At 44.9% G+C, this 13,152-nt stretch overlaps 1 protein-coding gene across 2 annotated transcripts in view; it reads left to right on the top strand.

The window, feature by feature from the left end:
• Nucleotides 1–13,152, top strand: part of MED17 (mediator complex subunit 17) — a 305,063-nt gene that overhangs the window by 100,640 nt on the left and 191,271 nt on the right. For both annotated transcript variants that reach the window (XM_075698299.1, XM_075698300.1), the window contains exon 8: nt 176–310. In XM_075698299.1, coding sequence (XP_075554414.1) covers nt 176–310 — 135 coding nt within the window. The remainder of the gene's footprint in view (nt 1–175; nt 311–13,152) is intronic.

The raw sequence follows: 13,152 nt of genomic DNA, 5'->3' as shown, positions 1-13,152 counted from the left end.
GAATGTCATGAGTAAATTCTGTTTACGCAATGTTTGTTAATATTGCATGGAAAGTACGATGATTAGTAATAGTTTTGATTTCTGTGGGAATACATTCAGGTGATGTGGAAGGAAAAAAGGAGTCTAAGACAGTTTTAGTGTCACATGATTCAATACCTACTTGACACGATTGCAGCGGGATCTCGTTTCTGGCAGAGCGGCACGTTTGAGGTGTCCAAGAGCAGTGAACCTCGGGCTGGCAGCTCCCTCCAGGTGACGCTGCCTTCAGAACTTGAGGGTATCTCCTACATCCAGGTCACCATACAGAAAGGTATGTTTTCGCACATTCTATCTTGATGTGGTTCGTTTGTGATAAACCTATTCCAAAATTCTTAGTGGACAGCTTTGAGCAAAAGCTTTAGAATGTGTCTCTGTAACCTGATGCCAGTTCGCCATCATCAGAAAGAAAGTAATAAGCTCAGGAAAAATTATTGCTGACACATTTTGGCACTTTATGTGTGGACACCTAAAAAAAACAAAAACAAAAAGAGGGCTCCAATCCACGCTGTGAAGGTGGTTGGCCAGCGTAGCTGTGGTATCAGCTTATCCGATAGACCAGTGTGACGTAGCCTTGAATTGGGCCCTGTCGAGCTTGGACACGATGCTGTTGTGCATATTGACTTTGCTGTTCCTTTTGTTGCTTATCGTATTTGTGCTGCTCTTCAGGTATAGTAACTGTGTGTGGCTTGCTTTGGGCACGAGCTGCTGTGTCCTGCCTAACCTGAGCATGACGCCATAGTGTATATTGACGTTGCCATTCCCATCGCCGCATGCTGCTCTTTTGGAGTGGCATGCGGCGATGCGTGGCCTTTCCATAGCCCTGTCAGAACACAAATGAAATCAATTGGTAGGCGGGTTCTTCTTCTACATATGAAAGTGTAGTGACATCACTCCCTGCTTCGTATGGTACAGTTGCCCTTTCCCGGAAATTGCAACTTATACAACGGTAATCTTTACTGGGAAACACTTGCGGTGAACACTATGCATGAGGGCGAGCTTCCTGCTTCCTTATTATTTTTATTTTTTTTTTGCTGCCGCTGCTGCGGATGCGTGGAGGTGAGCGCCATCTTGTGGTGCTGCAAAGAACCCAGCAGTGCTCATGGCATGTGCCTCCCGCTGTGATTGGTTGAGCTTTTGGGTGCTGAGACGAAGAAATCCCGGGATCCTAGTCATATACAGCTTTGCTGTAAAAAAAAAAAAAAAAAAAAAAAAAAAAAAACCATATGACCTGTTTAAGCGTGCAAGTAGATCAGCAAACTTGTGGCAACAAACTTTGTGCCGATTTGCCAGGCAGGCTGCTAAGTTGCCGCCGTTTTGTTTGCACAGCAGAGTAGCTTGCACGGCTCCGAACGAGAGTGGGAGTGGTACGGTCCACTTTGCGGCCTGTTGAACACTTATTGGCAGCTGTGGCTGTTCACACACCACCAGATAGTTCTTTAGGCTTGTGCAAATATTTTTAATTGAATGTTATGTTGTTTGATAATTGCTTTGGTTCAAATTTCAGAACAGTGAAATCTCAATAGAACTAACTTCAGAGGACCGTGGCAAATCGTTCATTTTTCTGAAGAACTGCTAGCGTGAAAGCCCTACAATTAACCGTTCTGTGCATCAACCCATCAGTTGTCATTGTATGCAATATCAATGGTGCTTCTCGGTTGAGCTGTTGCTGTTGTTGATTATCCATAGATTTCACTGCCGTGCACTATCGACCAATGTAACCGTGGTTGCAAAAGAGACGACGACAAAACCACTGATGAGGAAAAAGTTCTGTGTCGCTTCCAAAGTTGTTTCCTTGTTTATTTTTTTGTCATGCCGTGGAAAGCACAGCTGTCTCGCTTGAGGTGGACACTTGAACTGTATGTGTGAACGGCACTGTCCTGAAAGGGACCTCTGAGCAAAGTTTCTCTCTCTCCCTCTCGCTTTGGCACACTCATGTTGGCCACAGAAAAAAGGAAGAGACACGATTTTGTCCCTCTCTGGGCTGAGCATAGACAAAGTTCCCTTCTACGTTTTCCTCGTCCTGCACTACCTCTGGTTTTTGGAGCCTATGTGCTGTGCCTTGCCAGGAGCAGGTTGCAAGGCTTTCTGCACCGCGCTGTCTGCTGGTCTACTGCTCCAGTTATCATGCACTGAAATCTAAGAATACCCAGATTTTGGAATATGAACACTACGTAGCACTGAGGTTGTTCTTAACATGACACATAAATTGAATAATGATCGTTATTCTTAGAAGTTTGGTGTTCTCAATTTCATAGTACTGAAATACTTTTAAATTGAATCTATAAGCGTTCAACATGGGATTTATAAAAAGTTTGTTAGTGTGGTGTCGATAGTAATGAGGTTTCACTGTACCTGGAATTTTCAAAATACAGTCGACTCGTGTTATATCGATCCCGGTTAATTTGACTTTTTAATTTTAACCCACTGAAGAGCCCCAGCAACAAACCAGGTGGAAGGAAATCTTGTCTACAGATGATACGTCAGTTTATGCCGCCCTTGCTGACCCTCGTGCATGTGGCTGTTGCCTTACACGAGCACAAAAAATTCCTTTTCTCAGCATTGAGGGACAGCGTTGAGTATTGTGGGCCACCCACCGACGCTGTCATCAATGCCCCACAGTCCAGTACCGAGGCAGCCTCGTGTTGGCGCTCTTCGCTGCATGCTGGTTGAAAAGCACTTCAAGAGGAAGAAAAAAAAGACATTGCAGAATACACCAAGCAATAAAAAACAGATTTCAGTTATAGTATATTTTGCTGTCATTTGTTAATTTGACCTTTCAGATAAACCAAATCTTGTGGTCCCTCAAAGGTGGAATTAACAAGAGTTGACTGTATTTGAAATAAATGAATCTGAATTTTAAGACATGTAAATGGACAGCTTTGTTTTGGTAAGCAAATTGCATGCAGCATGGCTCGTGGCTAAGAAAAGCCAAACACGAAGAATTTGTTTACAGATGCTGACCAACTTTATTGAAACTTCTCCATTCCTCAAAGAATCCTGTGGCAATGCTGTCTTCTCTGTCAAACTAATGTACAAAGGCAGCTGAAATTTTTAACGTTGTTCAGCGTCTCGCTTGACTTTTCAAACGGGATCTGTACCCATTTTGTTGAAAAAATTGTGGTGGCCATGGAAGAAAGCCACTCATGTTGTCCTCCATACTCCCGCTTTCGTTGATGAGGTGGGCCACACTAGCATACGTCGACTGAGCACCAAACCGTTGACTTCGATCAGCAACACACCGCAGGGCAGCACTGTTTAGTCCCAACCTTCATGAACCTTTTCCTCTGTCCTGGTGGGTGGCAAATTGTCATGAGAAGTTTGCCATTCATCGAGTGGCTCACTGGGTATTGGGCCCGATGTCATGTGCATTGCCGGGCAAGAATTGAAGAAAGTGTGCCTGCCAAGTTCACCTGTGCGTCTATTAGACAAAATGGTTAAGCTCACACGTAGGTGGACAACACTGAGCAGTCTAAACGGCCTGCATAGTGCAGTCAAAGTTGCACTTTGTGGCATTGGGACAAATGCGCGAAACACAGCGGGCCACACGGCGAGCAAATGCACGGCGGCTTCGAGTATGGACATGCTCGGTGGAAGTCTGTAAAGGTGTTCTCTATGCTGCTGGGGCATAGTGAAATTAACTGTCAAACGTGAGTTTTTTTTCATGAAGATGGTGGTTTTAAAATGTGGGGGATATAAAGTTTGAGGAGGCCATGGTGTCCAAAGAAATTAAGACGTAAAGACGTACAAAGCAGTTTGGGTTTTCACATATACAAAGCGACTTGGAATGCTATTTGTAAAGCTCTCTAATATCTGAATAATAGCGCTTTGAAGAGAAAAAGAAAATTATTCCAGAGATGACTCTTACAGTCTTTTCAAGGACTTTTGTTCTTTTCAATTTTCGTATTCTCACTATTGTCAAGGTTTATTGTTTTATGTTCCTGGAATCACTGCAGCTGCCATCTGAAAGTGCATTTATAAGAAATGCATGCAGCATTCTTGATCAACTTTGATGAGCAGTGTCTTCATACCTAGCTTATTGCTACACATCAAAAAAATTTTGTTCTGTCGTGATACGATGATATTAATGATGCCAGGCCTGACATTTGGAGACCAACATGGTATATCAGATTCAAATACCTGATACTTCTCAGCCTGGCGCGTTTGCCGTTATAATATTAAGCTGTGTGAATGAACCCTTGCATTGCAATTGAACACAGGGGCCATACTCACATCTTTATGGAAACCTGCAGACTTGCATAAACATGTAGCATAGTCAGAAAATCACTCAATGTTTTTTTTTCGTTCTTTCTTTCTTTTTTTTTTTGTGCGTGCATCATAACTAGCAGGGCTTATAAATAAAGGCCTTTACAAAATTAAACAGGCTTGCCCAGAAAGGCTGTTATATATATTTTTTTGATGAAGCTGCTTTGAGCTGCTGAGCAATGTCTATTTATGCCCCAAGAATGTTGAAGCTATCTGCTTTAAAATGATGTCATCGTAATTGTAGTTCACTTTGAATGTGTGAACAAATAATGTATTTCTATAAGGATTATGGGGACTCTCGCATGTCCCCTGATGTCCTTGCATGGCTTGTGTCTCCTGTGGCTCCAGCTTCCCCCGCATTGTACACTGTCAGGATTGGGGGCTCAATCCCATCATTCGTAACCCGTTGTCAAGATCGGAGTCCGGCATGAATTGGAAGGTAGCTGGCCCATGCCGGTCGTCCAACTTATCCACGCCGAGGACGTTGATGAAGGGAAGGACTGCTTCTCATTGGGAACGAGGAATAAGGGTTTATTTACATCAGCGATCATTTGCCAATCTTTTGCTTCCTGTCTATCATTCACGACACCGATGTGAAGGTCCCACGGTTATACAGAGTAATTAATGCTAACACGATGAGTATGTTCAAAACACTAGTCGAAACTTCACATTGGGATAATGTGTACGATACAACTGACGTAAACAAAGCATATAATGCATGTATTAATCAGTTTCTTTGGTGCTACGACACTGCCTTTCCACTAAAGGAAACTAAAACTTGCAAAAAGTTTAAAAAGCCTTGGATGACTCTGGAACTACACAAAAGAATTAAAACGAAAAACCATTTGTATCACAAGTTTATCAAGAGCTGTGATGCCAATACCCTCATTGAATTTAAAAAATACAGAAATAAACTTAACCAGGATGTTAAGATAGCTAAATTTACTTACTATATTGATAGGTTTACCAAAGTACATTCTGACAGTAGAAAAGTTTGGCGTGAAATTGCCCTTTTAACTAATAAATGTAATCTGGACCCGCCCCTTACTATTATGACAGTCAATGGTGAACTTACAGGCTCTGATCTCGCAACCACTTTCAATGATTTTTTCATTAATGTAGCAGATTCTGTATGTACATCATCAGTACCAGATGCACTTTCTAATCTAATCACTCCCTTACAAAATTCTATTGCGCTTATGCCTACTACTCATGAAATAGCTTCATTAATACATAAGGTAAAAAATCATGTTTCACCAGGGCATGATGGTATACTAGCGGTACCTTTGAAGCATGTATCTTCTTTAATATGTGACGTCTTGTGTTACATCGCAAATCGTATGTTAGAAAGCGGAGTGTACCCAGATCAGCTGAAGATAGCACGTGTATGTCCAGTTTACAAAAGTGGGGGAAAGAATGACATATCGAAATATAGACCCATTTCTGTTCTATCCCTCTTATCAAAAGTTTTTGAAGGTGTCATTAATACTCGTCCCGAGAATTTGTTCCATAAGTTCAGTGTTATTACTTCCTCGCAGTATGGATTTCTGAAAAACAAATCAACAGAGCAGGCGCTTTTAACAGTAAAAAAAAAATTAAGAATATCGAAATGAAACAGTACACTCTTGGTCTTTTCTTAGATTTCCGAAAGGCATTCGATTGCGCTCATCACAACACCCTGCTACGCAAGCTCAACAGTTATGGCATACGTGGTATTGCATCTGACTTGCTAAAGAACTATTTAAATAACAGATTACAGTATGTTCAAGTTAATGGCATACCCTCAGAGAAATTGGCAATTCAGCATGGTGTTCCTCAGGGACCTATATTAGGACCGTTATTGTTTTTAGTATACATAACTGGTATCGCTAGCATATCTGAATCGCCTAATCTTGTCATGTACGCTGATGATACGAACATATTTTTTTCATCCCACTCCTTGTCCCAAATGGAGGCTACGGCAAATGCATATTTAAGAAAGCTACATAACTGGTTATTGACGAATAGGCTAAGCCTCAATTTATCAAAGACTAACTACATAATTTTTCAGCCTATTAATACAGTAGAAAGTATCACTCTGAAAATTTTCTACGAACATACTGAATTAAAGCGTGTTTCAAACCAGAAATTTCTTGGTGTTTGGTTCAATGAGAATCTTTCTTGGAATTACCATACCACCAAATTAATGTCTGATTTAAGTAAAACAGTAGGCTGTTTGTATAAGATATCTCATTTGTTGCCCCCCTGGTTAAAGATATCCATGTATTATGCACTTCTGTACTCAAGGTTATCTTACTGTATCCTTGTATGGGGAACTACGACATCCAGCAATTACCTCAAACTAATTTCAATTCAGAAACGCGCTATGCGTGCTATTGAGGGGTTTCATGGCAGACCTTCAGATTTACCTACGTCACCGCTATTTCAGAAATATGGCATCCTTACAGTAAAAGAAGTATACAACTTCTGTCTACTTAAGTACATCCATCATCATAGATTGTTCTTGTCCAGATAATTCCGGCAGCCGTTATGCATTTCGGACGAAACGTAAGCTTGTTCCTATCACACGCACCAATTATGGCAAGCAAACACTAAGCTACCAGATTCCCACGGTAATAAATAACTTTCCCTTTGAAACTGAGTATTACCTTCCACTAGAACGTTTTAAATCTACAATTAAAAAATATCTATTGGAACAAACGGAATGATACATTTATCTAGTCGACATACTTTGTATTTATTTGTATTTATTTTACTACCTTTCAAATGGTTTTTTCTATAACGCACATGTTGTAAGCTGTGTGATATTGTTTCTGTGTTTTAGCACTGATATTTTTGTTTGTAAAAAAAAAGGATATTGTATCTTTACACCGCTCATATGATAAGTTGTGTATTCAATCTATTGTTTTCTTGTACAAACTTTGTGCATGTTAACTTAGTGCTTCATGCTTTTACAATGCTTGAGAAATTCATTGTGTATTTGTTGTGAAGTGCTTGTGCACAATGCCAGCTGTTTTACGGGTGACCAGGACCTTGTCAGGCTCTTGCCTTTTGTCCTCGCGCCCTCTTTTCGTTGAAAAGAAAATAAACTTTCACTTTCACTTTACAGTATCTACATGCAGTTCATCAGTCTAGCATGACTGCGAGAGAAAGTACGTCAGTCTAACACGACTGCTTGAGAGAGTGCATCGAGCATCCGTACAACAACCGTTTATAAACACTCGGTCCTCCCCCGATTCCAAGTGGTGGAAATGTTCGTCCAGTCATCGTAAACACGCCGCCTCTCCGCGGGACAGTTTACACACACACACACACGCGCACGCACGCACGCGCACACACACACGCACACACACACACACAGGTTCACGGTCCGAAACCGACATCACACGAATTTCGTAGAACTCGGAGTGGACCCTCGCAGTGCGCCCGTGTAGCCGTTGTCTTGCATCTTGGTCGGCGCATGGGACGAGGTCTCTGACGATGTTCCCACGGCAACTCCCTCACTCATAGCAGATCAGGTCCGCGTTGGTGGGTTCGGTAACAATAGTTGGCCCGCCGAACTCATTCAGTCACAACGGCGACGAGGCTAGAGAATAACAGTGTCGGTTTTAGCACAAAGCCTGCTTTGTCAAACGCATCCTAGCTGAACCGATGGAGAGTGGAGGACGCGCGTATTGTTCCCGACACAAAGCCGACTTAGTCACGCCGTGGCTAGAGGTTGGCGGCGGCGCTCCAGGAAAGTTGCGGCCACTGTCGCAACTGGTTGGCAAAACTTGCACTGCAGCTGGCCGTTCTTAACAATACACGAAAAATGGCGCACAAGGAACTCTTGGCTGTCAAATGGCGTTGCGCACAGACCAAATGCACACTCATCGGTGTGCCTGTCCAGAGCTCCAGGATCGCTGGAACATGCCTCCATTTGTGATACTACTGCACTGTACGAAATGACTTGGGCATCACTGTCCGGCACATTATTTGCTTGCTGTCCTTGCGTCATGGGCAGAACCTTCTTGATTCCTCGGTGTGCCCCGTTTCATGTGTTTTGCTGCTGGCCTTCTTAATTTCTTTGTAACAAGGTGCAATAGATTCCCTTTTTTGTTTCTATGACTACACTTGGTCGTGGTTTCCTTTGTTCCATAGAGTGCGTTCCACAGAGGATGGCTCTTTCATTACGAAGGGACAACAGCATCCAAAGGAAAGGGTATTTTCTAGCGTTGCATGCAATTGCAGCTCTCCCTTAAAGGGACACTAAAGGTTACCAGAAAGTCAAGTTAAAGTGGTAGAGCAATGTTCTAGAACGTCTAAGGTGTCAATATAATCGCGAACAGAGCTTTAGTAACCGAGAAATTGAGGTAAATGCACGACACGATTTGAGACCCCCCAGCGACATTCCGGTACTAGCCCGATGACGAAAGCACTCCTTATAATTTGTGTTACTAATACTCAACTACTCGTATTGAAAATATCATTTCATTCAATTATAAGACGGAAGAAAATGCTACTTGTCTACGTCTATTCAATTCTAAGAAAAAATAACATTTTGACGTTACCCTTCTGTAGTATGGGTGGTCGAAAGGTTTCGTTTTCGTTCGACTCTGCGCGCTCGACTCTGCGCCGCGCACGCTTTGGAGTTCCAGTAGTTTCGTTATCGCGTCGTGCTGTGCGGGTTCTGCTGGCTTGCGAAGAACGAGCAGTGAGAATGCCACGTCCTTGTGATGTCGTGGTGGGAAGCCCTCGTTGCTTTCCCGCTCCGGAGAGCCGGTGTCGAGGCTGCCGTCGTAGTACGCAACGACGCCGGCAGCGTGAGCCCCCAGCAGCACGTCGCGCTCGTCAGTGCTCAAATCGCTGAGGTTGAGCCCAGCATCGCGAGCCAATCTGTCGTTGTCAGGGTCCATTGCGACGAGCGTCGAAGTTCGCGTCGTAGAATAAAGTACCAGCTTATGGTCGCGCGTTTCTCCTTCCGCAAGCCACCATACTCCCGCTTTCGCTCTGCTGTCGGCTCTGTCTTGGCTCTGTTTCTGGCCGCGCGTTTGCGTTTTGCACTGAAAAGCCGTAGCGCTGTCTGTGGACGCCGTTCTACTCACCGATGGCGCAACGTCACTATGAGACCATGATGTCAGTACTCCTCGATGGGAGGGCGGGCGATTTGAACTGCGCTAGAGGTACGCGGACGCTTCAGAACGCATTTTCTCTTAAAATAAGTCTCTCCTTGGCACGAAACAAGCGTTTCGAGGTTTCTGGGATGGTATTTCAACAGTCCACGTTCACTTAATAGTAACCTTTAGTGTCCCTTTAACATGCTGATGTACAGTCGGCGTCACCGTCGTGCACAGTGCGGGAACGACTGCCTCCAGGGCGCTCCGGAGGCAGCCAGCGACGTCCAACACTAGCTGCCGCCGCTGCCTGACGGTGGCTGCTGGGCACGTTTGGGCCCAGCAACTACCGTTAGACGCTGCTGGCTGGCTCCCGAGCGTCCCGGAGGCCACCGTTCCCGCACTCTACATGAGGGCGACACCGACTGCACAGTATAATCTTGGCAAATGGAAATTGCTTAAACAGGATTGCCGTGTAAACAACACAAGAGCCTTGATGGTGCTTTATGAAATCAGTCACTATTGTGATCCGTAATCCTAAACGGCTTGTTATTGGTTTAAACATGAATCTAGATGTGCCATTTTCTGAGATAGTTAAAACGTTAAGTTAGTTGGTTTTATGGCAATGAAAGAAAAAAATTCCATACAGAACCAAATTTTTTTCAACTCTTAAGTAAACGGAACTAAAAGAGTACATATTGCTGAAAATGAAACTGAGCTCTCAGCAGCATCGCAATATACAGCACTGTTCGCACCTTTCCTTCCATTTTCGATTCTTTTTCTCCATGTTCTCAAGGCAGCTTTTCCTCGCTTTTGTTGGTGCCATGCTTGGCGTGGCTCTACCTTGGTCATCGCTTGCTGTGGTTTCTGTGTGGTGGCCATGTTGGTGAACTGTGAGTTTGCTTAGCATTTAAGGGGAGACGCGGCTTTCATATCACGAAAAATGACAAAAAAATAGATCTTCTGAAAAGCACATATTCAGTTTCTATAACTATTTTTTTATCTGATTCCGAAATATGTATGCCGAAAACCACGTAGAAGTGCTCAAAAAAATTTTTTGCAGCAGCCAACGTGACGAAAAAATTCCATGAAAATCGCAAAAAAAAAACGGCGTTTTTCAAGCCACGATATCTCTGCAACGGTGCAACTGAGCGCCGCCATTTTGCCTGTGTTTGAAAGTGCATTTCTCCGTCTTTAAATTTGCCGCGCCGGCCACCTCCTCCATTCAGAAGCAAGCGCACAAAAAGCAAATGATTAAAGCCCGTTCCGACGCCTCTGATTGGCCACGCCCGTCACATGGCCAATTGGAGCTTCGCCATTGGTCTCGTTGGCGGTGCACGTCTTTTGCTACCGCGCCGCCGCGCGCAGGCAGCGCCTGTCAGCGCGCAATGTTTGTCTGTATGTGCAGTGTTAGTTTCAGAAGCTTACATCTGATATCACCCGTGACTCACGCGTCTGACAGTTGCCTCGTATTGTTTGTGAGCATGTACGGAGCGTAGTTTCGGCAGCGGATCCACAAGTGATGAGCGCCTCCTCTCATCTCGGCTTGCCAGGATCGCCAGTACTTGCGGAACGTAGCTGACTTGTGTTGTGATATGCGCCTGTGTTCATATCGGCTCGCTGTCAGTGGGTGGGGAGCATAGTTTCGGAAGCTGGTTTGTGTTGTGATACGCTACTTTGGACGTATCAGCTCGACGCATTCATCAGTTCTTGCGGGGCGTAGTTTCAGAAGTTTACTGGTGACCATGGGTCGGCGACCGCTGAAGTACAAGGCGGCTCATGCTTACGGCACTCGTAAGTGAAAATCGCCGGTGGTAAAAGTGACTGCTTCAAGGTCGCGTGGCAGTACTGTGCAGCATAGTGCAGAAGTCACATACGCACAGCCGAGGACTCTACATGGGAGCAGGATGGGTACGTGTTCCAATGGTGCCGTTCAAGAGCCGCCACCGAGCACTTCACACGCAGGCGGAATACCTACTTGTGTCGACGATGTTGAGGAGTCGCTCTCTGGCACTTCTTATGCGGGCGAAACATCTTGTGCAACCAGCAGCGGCACCGTTGAGCTTGTCGTGCCGAGTTCCACATCGCCGGATGCATCCAGTGATCGTGCCTCGGATGTGTCCGATTATCATCTTGGCACTTCGCACGATGTTGCTACGTCATCTGCAAGTATTGGCGGAACCATTCAGGTGCGCTTGGAGCCGCGTTTTGTATCGGTCGAAGCATCCCGGGAGGTCGCCGCGAAAGTGCAAGCAAAACTAAGTTCGCTGTCTGCGACCGCGCGGAAAATGAAATTGACTGGTGAAGGCAAGGTGCTTGCTGGTACAGAACAAGCGGAGGAGTTTCTCGTCGTTCAAATGATTGCCCTGAATGTGTTTCTCGGCAAATCGAAGTGCCAGCAGTGCTCCCAACCAGGACTCTCAGTTCAGCTGGAAACAAGACATGGATTAGCAGCGCAAATGATGCTGACATGCGCGTTTTGCGGTGCTGTTGTGAAAGGGTGGTCATCACCACGAAAGGAAGGTCGCAAAGTTTTTGATGTGACTATGATAGCTGTATTGGCTGTTAAAAGTACTGGCAAAGGGGCAACAGCTTTGACCTCAAACATCTCAAGACCTACCAGCGAGACAGCTGCTGCCAATATTTTTTCTGATGCTGTGGTGGCAGTGCGCATTGTTTACAGGGTGATGGACCCTACCTTTAATAACAACATAACAGTGGTTTATGATGGGACATGGTTAACATGTGGCCATGCATCCCATATAGGTGTCGGCACTGTAATAGAATTTTTCACAGGGCTGGTGCTCGACTGTGTGGTCCTATGAAACCGATGCCATGGTTGCACGCTTGGCCCCAAAGAAGGGGATGAAGGCTATGATGATTGGAAAGCATCACATGTCTGCCAAAAAAGCACAGATGTGAACTCTGGCAAAATAGAGGTTGAAGCAGCATTGACTCTATTCAGGAGGTCCCTTAGCAAACATGGTGTGCGATATACAAACATTGTTTATGATGGGGACAGTAGAACCTTTGTAGCACTCTGTCAGGACAAGACTTATGTATTTATTCCATTTACAAAGGAGGACTGCGTTAATCATGTCAAGAAAAGGATGGGGACGGCTCTGCGTGCTCTGATCACAAAAGCCAAGAAAGGGCAACCTCTTGGAGGGAAAGGTGGCCTCACTCAAGATTTAATAAATAATCTGACAAATTACTATGGCATGGCTCTGCGTGACAACGACAATGTTCATGACATGCAAAAGCCCGTGATGGCAACATATTATCGTATAACATCTGACGATGAAGACTTCCATCATGACCTTTGCCTGTAGGGGCCCCAAAGTTGGTGCCAACATCAGGCTGCAGAAGCAGAGAAGAAGCCTCCACCTCCTCACAAGTACCGGCTTGGAAAGCATGTTGCCGATGCACTGGTGCCCGTGTACCAGCGCCTTTCTGACATGCAGCTCCTCAGCCGTTGCCTAGGTAAAAACAAAAAACAAAAAACGAACACTGCCGAAAGCCTTCATTCGGTCATGGTTGCTGCTGCCGAAAGATAAAAAGGCATCATTGGTTGCGACAGAGACAGCTGTCCATGAGGCAGTCTGCAAACACAATGCTGGGGCCCGCCGTGCGTACGCTGAGTATTGTGCAACACTTGGACTGCAGCTGGGACAACATGCTCTTCGCAGAGCAGCGGAAAAGGATGTCTTGCAGAAAAAAAAGTCAAGCAAGGCACATCAGACCAAAGGCAGGGCAC

This window comes from Dermacentor variabilis, chromosome 7, assembly GCF_050947875.1.
Source record: "Dermacentor variabilis isolate Ectoservices chromosome 7, ASM5094787v1, whole genome shotgun sequence".
In the NCBI taxonomy this organism is placed as follows: Eukaryota; Metazoa; Arthropoda; class Arachnida; order Ixodida; family Ixodidae; genus Dermacentor; species Dermacentor variabilis.
Note: the sequence above shows the minus strand (reverse complement) of the source record. Positions and strands in the feature narration are given on the sequence as shown.